General features: G+C 44.2%; 1 protein-coding gene across 1 annotated transcript in view; it reads right to left on the reverse strand.

The window, feature by feature from the left end:
- LOC308670425 (potassium voltage-gated channel subfamily KQT member 1-like) overlaps positions 1-16,231 on the reverse strand; it is a gene marked incomplete at both ends in the record, with an annotated part of 226,679 nt that overhangs the window by 194,735 nt on the left and 15,713 nt on the right. The window contains 4 exons of the mRNA XM_081331927.1: positions 10,476-10,590; positions 14,648-14,810; positions 15,333-15,458; positions 15,699-15,794. Coding sequence (XP_081188053.1) covers positions 10,476-10,590; positions 14,648-14,810; positions 15,333-15,458; positions 15,699-15,794 — 500 coding nt within the window. The remainder of the gene's footprint in view (positions 1-10,475; positions 10,591-14,647; positions 14,811-15,332; positions 15,459-15,698; positions 15,795-16,231) is intronic.

Raw genomic sequence — 16,231 nt, forward strand, 5'->3', positions numbered from 1 at the left:
AGGGCTTTTGGCAGCATTAAAAAAAATGTTCTTAATCGCCATGCTCAAAATTAGCAATTCACAAATAAAGGATAGCTTACTGCGTGGAGCTGAAGTGAGATGTTCCTGGTTTTGGCACAACAATCTAAACTTGGGATTCAGCAGAAGCTGAAGTAGGGGTGTTTCGAATTTTGTCTCAAAACAAATAGATTTCTTGTGGGGAACACATAGATTTCTGCGGACAAACAAGGCCAGGAGGTGGTTGAAGGGAAAGAAGAAATTACTCAGGGACTTTAAAAGTAGGTTGCCACCTGAACGGAAAGGATTTTGAGAAATTCTCTTGGAGCAAAGAGAAGACAATGGCTAGGTTCAGGATGAAGCAGAACAAGAGGATCAGTTGACTTTGTGGAGAACTGTAATACAAAGACAGAATAAAATAGAATAGAATAGAATAGAAATGAATAGAATAGAATAGAATAGAATAGAATAGAATAGAATAGAATAGAATAGAATAGAATAGAATAGAATAGAATAGAATAGAATAGAATAGAATAGAATAGAATAGAATAGAATTAGAATCAGAATCAGAATCAGAATCAGAATCGAATTAGAATCAGAATAGAATTAGAATTAGAATAGAATCAGAATAGAATAGAATAGAATAGAATAGAATAGAATAGAATAGAATAGAATTAGAATCAGAATAGAATTAGAATAGAAATACAGAACAGAACAGAACAGAACAGAATAGAATAGAATAGAATAGAATTACAGAATGGAGTGGAGTAGAGTAGAGTAGAGTAGCGGGAAGGGACCTTGGAGGTCTTCTAGTCCAGCCCCCTTCTCAAGCAGGAGAACCTATACCGTCTCAGACAGGTGATTGTCTAGTCTCTTCTTAAATCCCAGGAGACAAATAGGTATTCATTTATTTACTGATTATATTCGTGTGCCACCTACAGTATCTTGTCCAGAGATGACCCTATAATCAAATTAATGGAAACACACACACGCACACACACACACAACACATACTTACATACATACCTGGGAGTAATCTCCTAAATCCTGGAGGAGAAAATTCATCAAAATTGAGCCAGCTTGGAGCCAAGGCTTCGGATTAGTAATTTACAGGTTAATTAAGTAATTGAGTGATGGCTTGGCAGCCAAGTAAACGCTTGCACATATTTGTAGTTGGCAAAAGTCCTTTTAATTTAGTGGCTCGATGAAGAAAACAGACAGAACGAGAGAGAGAGACCCCTGTCGCAATTCTCGGGAGGATTATCCTCATTCCTGGCTGAATGCAAAAAGCCCTGGTGGCTCTCTGCTCTTTGTGAAAAGGGAAGAAAACAAAGCCACAAACCCCAGCAAAGTGTCGAGCCAGGTATCAACAGAAACCAGTCTGGGACACGGGGGCTTCTCTAAAGAAAAGCAGAAATATTCTGCCAAGCTTCAACGTGGAGCATGTTGGAAAATGTCGGAACAGTATTTAACTGAGAAGGTAGATAAAGATGAGATTTCCTCAGGAAAGTAGCCCTTGCGAAACAGCCATGGAAATACAGGTAGCCCTTGACTCTCGCAACAGCTCGTTTAGTGGCTGTTCAAAGTTACAGCGGCACTGAAGAATGTGACTCTTGATCCTTTTCCCCAGCTGTGACCTTTGCAACATCCCCCCCCCCCCCGCTCATAAACACAACATAGGAGAGCAAACCCATCAGGACCAGAGTCAACAGTCCATCTGCATTTGAAAGACCAAGGCCGCTCTTTCGAAGACAGCAAAGTCCACATTTCGGACAGAGAGGACCAAATGGTTTGAAAGAGGGGTCGAAGAGGCCATCTAGTCAAAACTGAGCAGCCCTCCCTCAAGGGGGGGGAGGATACGGCATCATTGATCTCCAGTCTACAACGCGGTCCTTTCCGCAGTTCCAAGAAGGCTCCACACCCATTTGCACCACTCGGGTGACCCTGAGGACGCAGGTAAACCTCCAAGTGGCCTCAACAAGTCTCTAAAAGGATGCAAACGACCAGCTGTCTGCAAGGAATGTTAATCCTTCCACTCCCCATCATCCAGTCAGAGCTGAAGAAGCTTCTGGGATGAGAAGCGAAATGATTTCAAAGAGAAAAAACAAAGTCCAGTTGCCTCATGAAAAAGCACCTTTGGGACAACCGTGACCTGGATGGCTGAGAATCTCCATAGATGGTTCTGTGTGGTCCAGGGCTGGAGACGGCGGTCATGAATTCTGATAGAGCCTCTTCACCAGGTTCAGTTCACCTCCAGTTCCTCCTGGACAGGTGTAGGGATTCTCCCATGTCCTGGCGATCCTGATCCTGGATGTTGTGATTCAGGGTCAGCCTGTGGGTTCGGCAGTTGGGTCGGACGACTCAGAGGAGGAGGGGGGTGTTGAAGAGCTTGCTGAGGGGGTTTAAGATCTTGCTGATGAGAGCCCTCAACCAGGCCCCTCCCACCTGGTCACGACGGAGACCCAGCTGTGTGACCCTGACAGCGTGGATGAAGATGACCCACAGCTGGCCCTGTTCAAGGACACCCGACGCAGGAGGCAGTCAAGCAGGAGTAAACAGAGGAAGGCAATGGGGCACCTCGGAAGGAGGTAGAGAGAAGCCACGCCCTGAACTGTATAAAAGGGGAATGCGTGGGAGGGCTGGTTTGCTGAAGGCAACCGCTTGAATAGCTCCTGTTTCATGGTTCGTGTCTTGTTTGCTTTTGTGTCCATAAATTTGGCAGGCTTAGTTCCAGCCTCTTGCCTTCTTGTAAAGGGGTTGTCCCTGCCTTATCTGCAGGGCCGGTAGTAGGCTGGTACAGAACACTGGAGAAGGAACATGTCTTCATCCTATCTGGCCTGCAAAGCTCCATTTTTCCGTTTTCTGCTCTTTTGAATTTTTTGCAGCCCAGGTACCAATGTACCCATTGATCCATTAGATTTGCAGATGTGACCAGGGCAGATTGAAGAGTGAGCTCAACCCACCGGTGACAGTCTAAATGTCACTGGGGATCCTTTGGACACTTGGGCGTTTACTGAATCAGAAGGGCTTAAACCTTGGAAGGATCCATTCAGATACCAAACGAAGAATTGTAGCTACTCTTTTTGCACTGCAGAGTCGTCCCAAGTTAACAACATAATATTTGTTATGAGATCCATCTCAGCTGGGCCCATAATTTTCTCACTAACTGGTCACAGAAAGCACAGTTTCTCCAAATATCCAGTTCTTGGTCTGCACCAGATCTTGGGGAAAGATTCCGGATGTGACTGTTTCCACGGCTTATGAGAACTGTACAAGGGGCCAAAAGGTTCACAAGCCCTAACTCATCTCAGATTGGGTTTCTCAAATCCTCCTGAAACTAGCTAGTGAGTGCTGACATAAACTAACACAATTAGACACATTTTTCTCCAGATGATCTGAAAGAAAATGTGTTTATTCTCTAAAGATTAACCCTCCTGTTTTACTTTTTCCCCCAAAAGCTGTCCCAAAACATATGCTCCTCCTTAAGAAGATTTAGCTATTTTATTGCTGAGAAACAACACCAATGTGATGGCCCATCCATCCATGCATCATCCATCCATCCATCCATCCATCCATCCATCCATCCATCCATCCATCCATCCAAACATTCAGATGTCATGGAATACAGAAGCACTATGCATTTATTGTGCATCTAAGCTTTATTTACCAAAAATATGGGGAAACGAGTCTAGGTGGATACTGAACTTTTCTGGAAGCTTGATTGGACCCCTAAAAGATGGAGGCTAGGGTCCAGCAGTACCTCACAAACTCTGGAAAGAGTGCAGAAACGAGCAAAAAAAGATGAAGGCTAAAACGTATGAAGAACAGTTGCAGGAACCAGATTTGTCTAGCCTGGTTTTAAGAAGGAACAGGAGTGACGCGATAGCAGTGCTCCAATATTTGAGGCCTTGGCACAAAGAAGAGGGGGTCAACCTCTTTACCAAAGCACCTGAGGGCAAGACAAGAAGCAATGGATGGAAACTAGTCAAGGAGAGAAGTAAGCTAGGAGAAATTTCCTAACAGTGAGAACAATTAACAAGGGGGCCTTCAGAAGTGGTAGATGCTCCATCGCTGGAAGCTTCTAAGAGGAGATTGGACATCCACTTTTCTAGAATGGTATAGGGCAGGGGTAGGCAACCTTGGCTCTTTTATGACTCGTGGACTTCAACTCCCAGAATTCCTGAGCCAGCCATGCTGAGGGGAAAGGGAGAGGTTTCCAAGCTGAGCCACGCTGGCTGAGGAATTCTGGGAGTTGAAGTCCACCAGTCATAAAAGAGCCAAGGTTGCCTACCCCTGGCCTAGGCCTTAGGCCGCTTTATGACTCGCGGACTTCAACTCCCAGAATTCCTCAGCCAGCATGGCTCAACTTGGAAACGTCTCCCTTTCCCGTCAGCGTGGCTGGCTCAGGAATGCTGGGAGTTGAAGTCCACAAGTCATAAAGCAGCCTAGGCCAGGGGTAGGCAACCTTGGCTCTTTTATGACTCGTGGACTTCAACTCCCAGAATTCCTGAGCCAGCCAAGCTGAGGGGAAAGGTAGAGGTTTCCAAGCTAAGCCACGCTGGCTCAGGAATTCTGGGAGTTGAAGTCCACCAGTCATAAAAGAGCCCAGGTTGCCTACCCCTGGTATAGGGTCCCCTGCTTGCACAGGGGGCTGGACTAGAAGACCTCCAAGGTCCCTTCCAACTCTGTTATTCTATTCTGTTAATATTGTAACTGAACCTGAAACGGTATATTGACATAAGTCCTTGTTTCCAGTTACTAGAACTGATAGTTTGACTAATTTCGATTGACGCCTTCCTAAACGAGCCAGATGACCCTTGTCCTTTGTGCAATTAATACTCAAAGGGGCATAACATCCACAACGAACATGGGAAGACAGAAAGCAGCAAGAAACAGGACCATGGATAGCTCCAAGTAAGTCCTCTTCATTTATTTAATTCCACCCCCCCCCCCCCGTTTGGCTAAAAATAGTATTTATTTATTTATTTATTTGCTCCATTTGATTCGGCTTGGAAAACACTCTGGATTCAAACTGAGCTGGGAGCGTTGATTAAACCCCACTTCTCTCATCACAACAGCCACTGCAAGACCACGCGTTCTTTAAGTTGCTTTTTGACCTCAGAGCGCTGAATGGTTTGTGTCGGATTTGGGGCACTTAACAGCCCTTTCAAAATGACATGGCTTATACAACATGGAGGAGACCCTCCCACTTCAGACTGAGAGAAGACATTTTTTCTCTTGACCCCATTCTAAGATGGTGGAACACCGGTCCTTGGCTATGGGACTTGGGCCCCACCGTCTTCTTTCAGACCACCATCTTAAAGGAGTCTCTTCTCCCAGGCTTTTCACAACTAACGGGCATCTTCTCGTGTTGTTTTCATTCGTCTTCATTTGTTCTATTTCACAGGACATTGTTTATTGGCAATTGCATTTTTAATACGACCTTATCTAATGTTGAACCACGAAGCTCGGCTTGGCCCTCATTTAACATTCAAATGTCTTTGAACGTTGTGTTACAGTTCTCCATTCGAAAGCAGTAAAAACAACAACAACAACCATTTATATGCTTTGGGAACACGTACACAAAAACAGGGAGGCAAAAATATGCCACACACCTAAAAAATGTTTCAATTTCAATTGACGTTTCAATTTTTTTTTTAACTATACCTTGCAGACACCCCTGAATTCTAGCCAGTAGCTGAAACAATATAGAAAAATGACAATTCTCTGTAAATCAATAACACAAAGACTGGAGTGGGAAGACAGAGTCAAAAGCAGTGAAAAGCTCCCTGGTCTGTCTGAAGTCAAACAGATTTATTCAATATCTTGAATAAAAATCCAAGACAGATACCCAGGGATCCATGTTTGTAAGGATGGCTGGATTCCAGCCCTTTGAAATAACTCCCCCTTTGTGTGGTTAGGAGAAGCCTTTGCATCTTGGTCTGCCAAGAATCCAACTAGCAATTGGATCTGTTGCCTTGGGAGTCAAATACGTATCACGGTGCTTTTAACTCACTTGTAAGAACTCTAAGTCTCCATGGCTTTAAACAACAGAGATGGATGGATTGCATTTTTAGAGAGATGGGTGCTTGGATGTTGACTAGCTCAACACTATAGAACACTATAGGGACTTCAACTCCCAGAATTCCTCAGCCAGCGTGAGGGAACGATGACCCTTTTGTGACTTGTGGACTTCGACTCCCAGAATTCCTCAGCCAGCGTGAGGGAACGATGACCCTTTTGTGACTTGTGGACTTCGACTCCCAGAATTCCTCAGCCAGCGTGAGGGAACGATGACCCTTTTGTGACTTGTGGACTTCGACTCCCAGAATTCCTCAGCCAGCATGAGGGAACGATGACCCTTTTGTGACTTGTGGACTTCGACTCCCAGAATTCCTCAGCCAGCGTGAGGGAACGATGACCCTTTTGTGACTTGTGGACTTCGACTCCCAGAATTCCTCAGCCAGCGTGAGGGAACGATGACCCTTTTGTGACTTGTGGACTTCGACTCCCAGAATTCCTCAGCCAGCGTGAGGGAACGATGACCCTTTTGTGACTTGTGGACTTCGACTCCCAGAATTCCTCAGCCAGCGTGAGGGAACGATGACCCTTTTGTGACTTGTGGACTTCGACTCCCAGAATTCCTCAGCCAGCGTGAGGGAACGATGACCCTTTTGTGACTTGTGGACTTCGACTCCCAGAATTCCTCAGCCAGCGTGAGGGAACGATGACCCCTTTTGTGACTTGTGGACTTTGACTCCCAGAATTCCTCAGCCAGCGTGAGGGAACGATGACCCTTTTATGACTTGTAGACTTCGACTCCCAGAATTCCTCAGCCAGCGTGAGGGAACGATGACCCTTTTGTGACTTGTGGACTTCGACTCCCAGAATTCCTCAGCCAGCGTGAGGGAACGATGACCCTTTTGTGACTTGTGGACTTCGACTCCCAGAATTCCTCAGCCAGCGTGAGGGAACGATGACCCTTTTGTGACTTGTGGACTTCGACTCCCAGAATTCCTCAGCCAGCGTGAGGGAACGATGACCCTTTTGTGACTTGTGGACTTCGACTCCCAGAATTCCTCAGCCAGCGTGAGGGAACGATGACCCTTTTGTGACTTGTGGACTTCGACTCCCAGAATTCCTCAGCCAGCGTGAGGGAACGATGACCCCTTTTGTGACTTGTGGACTTTGACTCCCAGAATTCCTCAGCCAGCGTGAGGGAACGATGACCCTTTTATGACTTGTAGACTTTGACTCCCAGAATTCCTCAGCCAGCGTGCCTGGCTGAGGAATTCTGGGAGTTGAAGTCCACAAGTCATAAAAGGGCCAAGTTTGAAGACCCCTGCTATAGAAGGAAGGAGACACAGATAACGCTTGCTGGAATGGTAAAGAAGATCTTCAGGCACTTGAAAGCTGCCCACAGAAAGCAACGAAGGAACTCAGGACTTTGTTAACAGAGGTCTAACTGAATAGCAGTATATTCTCCATCTTTGCCAACAGAAGGCATCAGAAAGCAAGAAAAACCCGCTTTGTATACTTGAGAAGTTCTTTCATCTCTCAGTGAGATGAACAATTGTGGTTATCTTCTACACCTGCTAATATCATCAATATTCTGCAAGATCTATAGTAGAAACTCAATATTTCTTTAGTAAATATAAAATGAATATTTATTGTAGATGTTTATGTCTCCTGTGTACCAAAGGAAGCCTCCTGATGAAAGAGAAACTCAAGGAATGCTTTCGAGCAGATATACCCCTCGGCGGTCTGGATTTCCTCTTTCTAATACTGTACATAAGTCTTCTGTGACAATCATATATTAATCTGGAATTATCAAAATCCATATATAAACACATTTGTCGCAAACCTGAAGAACAGAGAAGATGGGCAGCTCTTTGCCACCTAGGCCAGGGGTAGGCAACCTTGGCTCTGTTATGACTTGTGGACTTCAACTCCCAGAATCCCTGAGCCAGCCACGCTGAGGGGAAAGGGAGAGGTTTCCAAGCTGAGCCAGGCTGGCTCAGGAATTCTGGGAGTTGAAGTCCACGAGTCATAAAAGAGCCAAGGTTGCCTACCCCTGACCTAGACAATTGGTGTGAATTTTCTTTAAGTCTACCAAAGAGTTGAAAGAGTATAAAGCAGTGTTTTTCAAATTTGGTCACTTTAAGAGGTGTGGACTTCAACACCCAGAATTCCCCTGGCTAGCAACTCTTAAAAGTTGCTAAGGTTGAGGAATAACGGTCAAAAGATACAAACTTAGGAATCCAGGTTTGTTCAATCCAGACTGATTTGCACTAGTTATGCGCCTCAAATATATTATAGTGTTGAAATGTTTATTAATTATTTGGCATCTGCCCCTGGCAAGGACTGCAAACCCAGCGTTTAGTTCTATTAAAACAGCTCCTGTACCAAAACAAGTGAACTAACTGAAGGTTAAATTCGGTTGCCGCAATAACCTCAGTCACTCCTTCTACAATTCTTGGCTCAAAATACACATGTCCTCCGGGCACGTTTGCGGTAAGGTGAACGTGGGAAACGTTTTGTTATGACAGAGCACCCTCTAATGTCCAACAGTCAAACCAAAGCAACATCCCTCAGGCCTTTTCACCCACCAGTGCAGAAAGACACACTTTATATTATTTTGTACATCAAAGAGTTCTTTAAATAGGGTTAGGGTACAGGAATTTTCCAGCCTGTAGTGCCGAATCCTTGAATTGGTGTATGGAAAGTTTCCCTTCTACTTGCACAAGGGACCCTCCCCAATGCTAAAACACAAATCCAAAAGTATTACAGGTAAGTCCTCGACTTACAAAACTTCATTTAGTGACCAATTCAAAGGTACTGGGGTTCTATCAAACAACCATCAGTTCTCTTCAGCTTACTGTGTTGTATTGCATGTTCTATACCAGGGGTAGGCAACCTCGGCTCTTTTATGACTCGTGGACTTCAACTCCCAGAATTCCTGAGCCAGCTATGCTGGCTCAGGAATTCTGGGAGTTGAAGTCCACGAGTCATAAAAGAGCCGAGGTTGCCGACCCCTGTTCTATACCTTACTGTCTATTGTACAATATTCGTTATTGTATAATCAATTCTAGCTGAATGCCAAAATACAGAACAGATTGGTGCAGTGAACTGATGGAAATCTTCGACTCATTTCGAACCAGGCATTCTGGAAGTCACAAGCTTAAGCCATGATACGTTAGTACTATCCTCTGAGTTTTGTTCATTTCCAATCCACTATTCTTTGACTAAATTATATTGCGTATGAGCTTATACTAAAACTCTTGAGTTTCAAATTTAATTCCGAAGAAAGCATAAAAGCATGCAGAACTATTAGCACCCCCTATAAAACACCCAGGAGGTTGGCCATTGTATTTATTTATTGAAATGTTTCTGGGTGTCACAAAAAGCGATGGCTGAGACCATTCTGATCACTTTTGGTGCAACTGTTGAGTTTGAACATTTATGGACCGTCAACCAAGACAGGAGATTGACTCAAGAGTTTACCTTCCTGCCCAACAGGCCAACATATTTAGTGAACAGGCAAAGATTTCTCTTTCCCGTGCAAGCAATGTTGTGAAGGCATCCACAGCATGCTGCCAAAATTCCAAACAGCTTCCCACTTTTGCAAAAAGCTGCGCGCCCCAGACATCGACTCGCTTTTGACAAGCAACGCAGACCCCGAGGCTTGCCATCCAGCTTTGCATTCAGACAAATAAAAACATCCAGAGAGACTGATTAAACCAGGGGTCTTCAAACCTGGCCCTTTTATGACTTGTAGACTTCAACTCCCAGAATTCCTCAGCCAGTGTGAGGGAACTATGACCCTTTTATGACTTGTGGACTTCAACTCCCAGAATTCCTCAGCCAGTGTGAGGGAACTATGACCCTTTTATGACTTGTGGACTTCAACTCCCAGAATTCCTCAGCCAGCGTGAGGGAACTATGACCCTTTTATGACTTGTGGACTTCGACTCCCAGAATTCCTCAGCCAGTGTGAGGGAACTATGACCCTTTTATGACTTGTGGACTTCAACTCCCAGAATTCCTCAGCCAGCGTGAGGGAACGATGACCCTTTTATGACTTGTGGACTTTGACTCCCAGAATTCCTCATCCAGCGTGAGGGAACGATGACCCTTTTATGACTTGTGGACTTCAACTCCCAGAATTCCTCAGCCAGTGTGAGGGAACTATGACCCTTTTATGACTTGTGGACTTCGACTCCCAGAATTCCTCAGCCAGCGTGAGGGAACGATGACCCTTTTATGACTTGTGGACCTCAACTCCCAGAATTCCTCAAGCCAGTGTGAGGGAACGATGACCCTTTTATGACTTGTGGACCTCAACTCCCAGAATTCCTCAGCCAGGCACGCTGGCTGAGGAATTCTGGGAGTTGAGGTCTACAAGTCATAAAAGGGCCAAGTTTGAAGACTCCTGAATTAAACCCTCCTAAGGAGAAAATGTTAACAGCTGGACTTACTGTGAGACATCTGTTACAGTAGGCAGAAGAGCCTCTTCAGCTGTCAGATCCACCTCCTCAGTGAAACTGCTGGCTCTCGACATCCCACCACCGTTGCCTTCCAGATGTTTCTTGACTGAATTGAGAAGGTGGGGATGGGAAAGGGAATGTACATTAATCTGGCCAACGAGGCCAAATTCCTCAACATGTCCTCTTCGACTGTATATAAACAAGCGACTGTATATAACTGGGACCAATCCCCACACTTCCTTGCACTGCTGATGTTACCTCGGCAGGTGATGAAAGGTCTGCAAGCCAACAACCAAGCTCAGAGAGCACCAAGGATTCCACACTTCACCTTTTGAGCTACAGTTATCTTCTTCTGTCGCTACCTTCCCCCCCCCCCCACACCATCTCAGTCCTCAGTGACTGAGGCATTTGTTTTAAAATCAGTTCAACAGGTAGGGCAAGAATTTCCTTTTGGGAGTTCTAATGCGGAGTTTATCAGCTGAAGCTTTAGGAACCAAAAGGTTGGTACAGGTAGTCCTTGATTAACATAGTTAAGTTATAGATAGATAGATAGATAGATAGATAGATAGATAGATAGATAGATAGATAGATAGATAGATAGACAGACAGACAGACAGACAGACAGAGACAGACAGACAGACATTTACATAGATGGATGGATACATAGATAGACAGACACAGAGACAGACATGGATAGATAGATAGAAAGATAGATAAATAGATAAATAAGAGATGTAGATAGAAAGATAGATAATACAAATGATGGATGGATAGATAGATAGATAGATAGATAGATAGATAGATAATGATAAGAAGGATGTATGGATGATGGATGATAGACAGACAGACATAGATAACAGATGTAGATGATACATAATAGAAACATAGATGATAGATACAGACAGACAGACAGAACTGTATTAGTGAAATATAACAACCAGAAGTTGTCTAAATACAATCAAAAATATTTGCTAATATAATCAGAAAAGAATACAGAGAATAATAGTCAAGTAAGTGACATCTGAAGAAACAAAAGATATATCCATAAACTGTCAATATGCAATTAACTCAGTCTTTTAACGAATTACTAAAGTTTAGTCTATTCCCTCATCTTATCAATTTTAATATATGATATCAATATAATGGCATTTGCACAGTATATTTAGATTCTTAATATTCTGTTGTTTGGATGCCTTAAAGTATTGAATACAGATAAAGGAAAGAAAAGAGGTGGATATTCTATCAATGGATAAATATATTTTTATTAAGCTAAGGCCTGCATCCCTGAGATTTATAGGCTTGCTTAAAACGACTCGCACATTCACAGTGGGGGTTTTTTTTCTCCCCGCAACCTACCTGATTGCTTGAACATCCGTGTAAGACCTAATGGAGGAAGAAGGATGCAATGTGTTCAAAAAAAGAAAAAAGAAAAAAAAAGCTCCTGGAAAAAAAAGCTGTTTCTAAATTGATCCTAGGTGGGAAGATTATCCCCTTGTTCTAAAAACAATCCCAGCTATAACAAGGCGAGCAATCTCTGTGAGAATTTTCAAAGTGTCCTTCGGTTGGGGGGAAAAAAAAGTGCTTTTATCAGGAAAGTTCAAGATTTCCACCACGAGTTATATTTTTTTTGCAGTAGGTAGATCTCTCTCTCTCTCTCTCTCTCTCTGTGTGTGTGTGTGTGTGTGTGTGTTTGTGTGTGTGTGTTCTATTGTGTACAATCTGCCACAACCAGCCCAGGATGGATGAGTCACAGTCTCCAATTCCATTACCCACTTTCTATCTTGATTAATACGAAAGGAATGCAAGTCACTTTGCTACCTTCTTTGGTAAATGTAAATTATACACCATCCCAAGTCTGGAACATCATTTCCAGACTGAGAATTAGCCAAAGGTCAGAAACAGCCGCAGAATGAGCAGCCCCTTCCCTTGCCCAGGACAGCCCAGACCTGGTGAACTATTACAATTTTCTAGGATGCCTGATGGTGAACATCCGGCGAAGCAAAGATCCTCTTGTTGAAAGAGAAGATGCTCAGCTGATCCGCTTAAACAGGAAACGTGAGGTGGGAGAGGGGTCCGTGTGTCTGGGGACCACAGAGGCTCAGTGGGAAAGTAATAATAATAATAATAATAATAATAATAATAATAATAATAATAATAATAATAATAATAATAATAATAATAATAATTTGATTTCTATACCGCCCTTCTCCCGAAGGACTCAGGGCGGTGAACAGGGCAATACACAATAAAAATCAGATACAAAAATTAAAAAACCATTAAAAACCAATTAAACATCATGCCCATAAAATCAATACATATTAAGTTAAAAACTAATTTTAAAAACCCAACCCCATCCCGTCAGACCAGGCCAGCTTGTTCGAAAAAGAATGTTTTAAGATCGCGCCGGAAGGAGCGAAGGTCGGGGGCCGTCTGGAGCTCAACCGGTAAGCTGTTCCAAAGGTCTGGCGCGCCCACAGAGAACGCTCTCCCCCTGGGGGTCACCAATCGGCATTCTTTGATCGGCGGCACCCTGAGGAGGCCCTCTCTGTGGGAGCGCACTGGACGGAGGGACGTTGACGCCGGTCGCAGGTGTTGCCGTAGGTAATCCGTGAAGTGAAGGACACGTGGACAGGAACTGCTGTGGCTGTTCTCTTTTGTGTCTTCCTTTTTCCCCCACCACTCGTGCATCTGAGACTTCAAAAGATGACCCCATGCAGACAGAAAAGTAGCCAGCTTTTATTAGCTGTCCAAAGAGGGTTGTACCAACGCACAAGCCTTTTTTGGACTGGGGGAAATAGGCTTAAGCTGTGGAGAACGTGGACATTTCCTCCAGGGAAAGAATCCTGCTTTTGAAGCTTCGACTTTATGTCCTCTTTCAAAGAAGGGAACATTTTGCCAAGAGTTGTCTTTCATGTCCTAATTCTGAGTTGTCAAGAGATGAAGATTTAACGGATGAGGCAACGGGAGACCTGTGGGATAGGGTGATGAAATTTCTGCAGGCAAACAACCAAGCTCAGAGAGCGCCAAGGATTCCAAAATAAACGGAGGCATTTCAGAATTGTTTTTCACTTTTCTTTTTCTCGGTCGTATCTCAACCGCAGGGAAATGAGGAAAGGCTGTCTAACTCCATACGAAGCTGTTAAGTGATCGTCGGGATGCAATTTCACAAAAGCTGACTCCATACTGAAATCCCACAGAGAAACCCAGTTTCATTTCAGCTGGAAACAACGGCTACTCCACAAACTATAAAACAACTGTGTAAGGAATTCCACAAAGCTGAAATGTCTGCCCCCTCACACCACCCCCCCGCTAATGAAACTGTAGGAATGCTTCAATATTCTTTTTATGTTGCAGGCCCCTAAAGATTGTAAGTATGGTGACTTGTTCAGGTTTTAAAAGAACAGTCTACACAAAGAAAACTACATAATTTTGGGGAGACTAAAACTCACATGAACTGTGACATGCTTGTGATTCAACAAAGATGATCAGGGGACTGGAGGCTAAAACATACAAGGAACGGCTTCTGGAATTGCGTATGTCTAGTTTAATGAAGAGAAGGACCAGGGGTGACAGGATAGCAGTCTTCCAGTATCTCAGGGGCTGCCCCAAAGAAGAAGGAGTCAAGCTATTCTCCAAAGCGCCTGAAGGTAGGACAAGGAGCAACAGATGGAAACTAATCAAGGAGAGAAGCAACCTAGAACTAAGGAGAAATTTCCTGACAGTGAGAACAATTAACCAGTGGAACAACCTGCCTCCAGAAGCAGCGAATGCTCCAACACTGCAAGTTTTTAAGAAGAGACTGGACAGCCATTTGTCTGAAATGGTGTAGGGTTTCCTGCTTGAGCAGGGGGTTGGACTAGATGACCTCCGAGGTCCCTTCCAACTTTATTATTATTATTCAATTGGGAAAACACTTTGGGGTATGCAAAAGTATGCCACACCCAGGGTGGTCCATAAGATATGGTCCAAATAATTAAAATGATGACCATGATGGTGTCACTGAAGGTCTCCCCCTTTTGGTTAATGTGCAACACATCCACACGTCAGGATATTTCCGGCAGTATTAAATCTCCCATTCATTAGAGCAGCTGTGTATCTTCTGAATCCAGCAAGTAGCAACGAAAAAAGTACCAAGCCAAAAAAGGGACAACCAATAAGTTTACCTCCAGGCTCCTCAAGGACGAAACGCAACTCTTTCTTGTCTTCATGATCTTCAGTGAAGTCGTAAGTAATCTGAGGAACGGGGATTGCGGCTGCGTCTCCTGGATTTATAGACGTTGAGCCGTTATCCCGCCCCGGTTTTCCTTTCCTCTTGTATCTTTTACTCTGAAACAGAACAGAACACTCACATTTTATCATCCGCCACGTACGGGACAAAATCACGCCGATTGCAGAATTTTGAAAACGTTACATTACAGAGTCAAAAGCCAAGGCCCAAATCCGCTGTGATTTATTCAAATACCTGCTATTCAAATAAAATTCAGTCTTTGCTTTTGGAAACTGCTCTGCAAAATTACGTACACAGAGGAGAAGCTCACACAAGGCAGTCCTCGACGTACGGCCACACGTGCCCCCAAATTTTCCGTTGCTAAGCGAGACAGCTGTTAGCTGACTTCTGCCGCTTTTTATTACTTTCCTTGCCATGTTATTAAGCGAGTCACTGCAGCTGTTAGTGACAGGATTGTTAAATGACTCTGGCTTCCCCATCGACAAAGGACCGCGGGCCACCGCAACGGTCATAAATACACGCCTGAATTCAGCGTCTGAATTTTGATCACGTGACCGGGGGGGGGGATGCTGCAACGGTCGTAAGTGTGAAAAACGGCCATAAGTCACTGTTTTTCTGACCTGTTTTCTGAGATTTGGGCTGGGGGGTGCTGCTGTTTTCTTTGGGATCTGAGCTGAGGTAACGTAGATCTTCCAGGTGGCCAGGCAGCCCTGAGGTTTCTCGGCTGCGTAGCTCCTCCACAAAGCCTGCGGGGATGTAAAAAAGAGGCCTTTGCGATTGCGTAGCAAGCTCAGGGATTCATTTTCATTCCTTTATTTTCATTTTCCAACCTGATACTGCAACGGTTTCTCCTTCTCTCACCCCTGCTGCCACAGCGGCCACAGATGGAAATGGCCACTTCAAGCTCAGCTTCGCTGCCGTTTCTCTTGCATTCCTTTCTTGCCGTTCGGTTCATTTTTCCCCCAATTTTACGATTCCGTATTTACCTGAATTAGAGAAGCCGCTGCAGGAATCTGTCTGTTGAAATGTTTCTGGCGCTGTTTCTGTTGGACTTTAAGGGCAAATCCTGATCCCAGGATCCCCTGAGAAGCAAAGAAAAGGAATTTTCAAAAACCTTTTAAGCATTGACAGGCTCTTTTCGGGTGTTCCTTTATCATTATTGGTTACTTTTCTCTTGGTTTACTCAAGCGTTTTTTAAAAAAGTATGCACAAGGCCGTGAGATGCTTTGACGTTATGCAACTGGCAAACAGTATAAATAAAGAAATGAACAAGTCTTTTATCTGAAGTGCCTAAAAAGGAGCAGAGCTTTGTTTGAACATTTGTGGCCACCATCCCTGGTTTCAGGACCCACCCCAATCCACGTCTTAGGAAAACAAAAACTCTTGGAGTCAGTTCTAGTCCAAAAGGAATCTTTACTAGGACATGTTTGGTTGTGGAAATACAAGACAGGACCTGGTATTGTTTTACAGACTGAAACTTTATAAAGAGTTCCCGGTTCAACCCCCCTTCCCTCAACCC

The sequence above is a fragment of the Vipera berus genome, assembly GCF_964194415.1.
Source record: "Vipera berus genome assembly, chromosome: 6".
In the NCBI taxonomy this organism is placed as follows: domain Eukaryota; kingdom Metazoa; phylum Chordata; class Lepidosauria; order Squamata; family Viperidae; genus Vipera; species Vipera berus.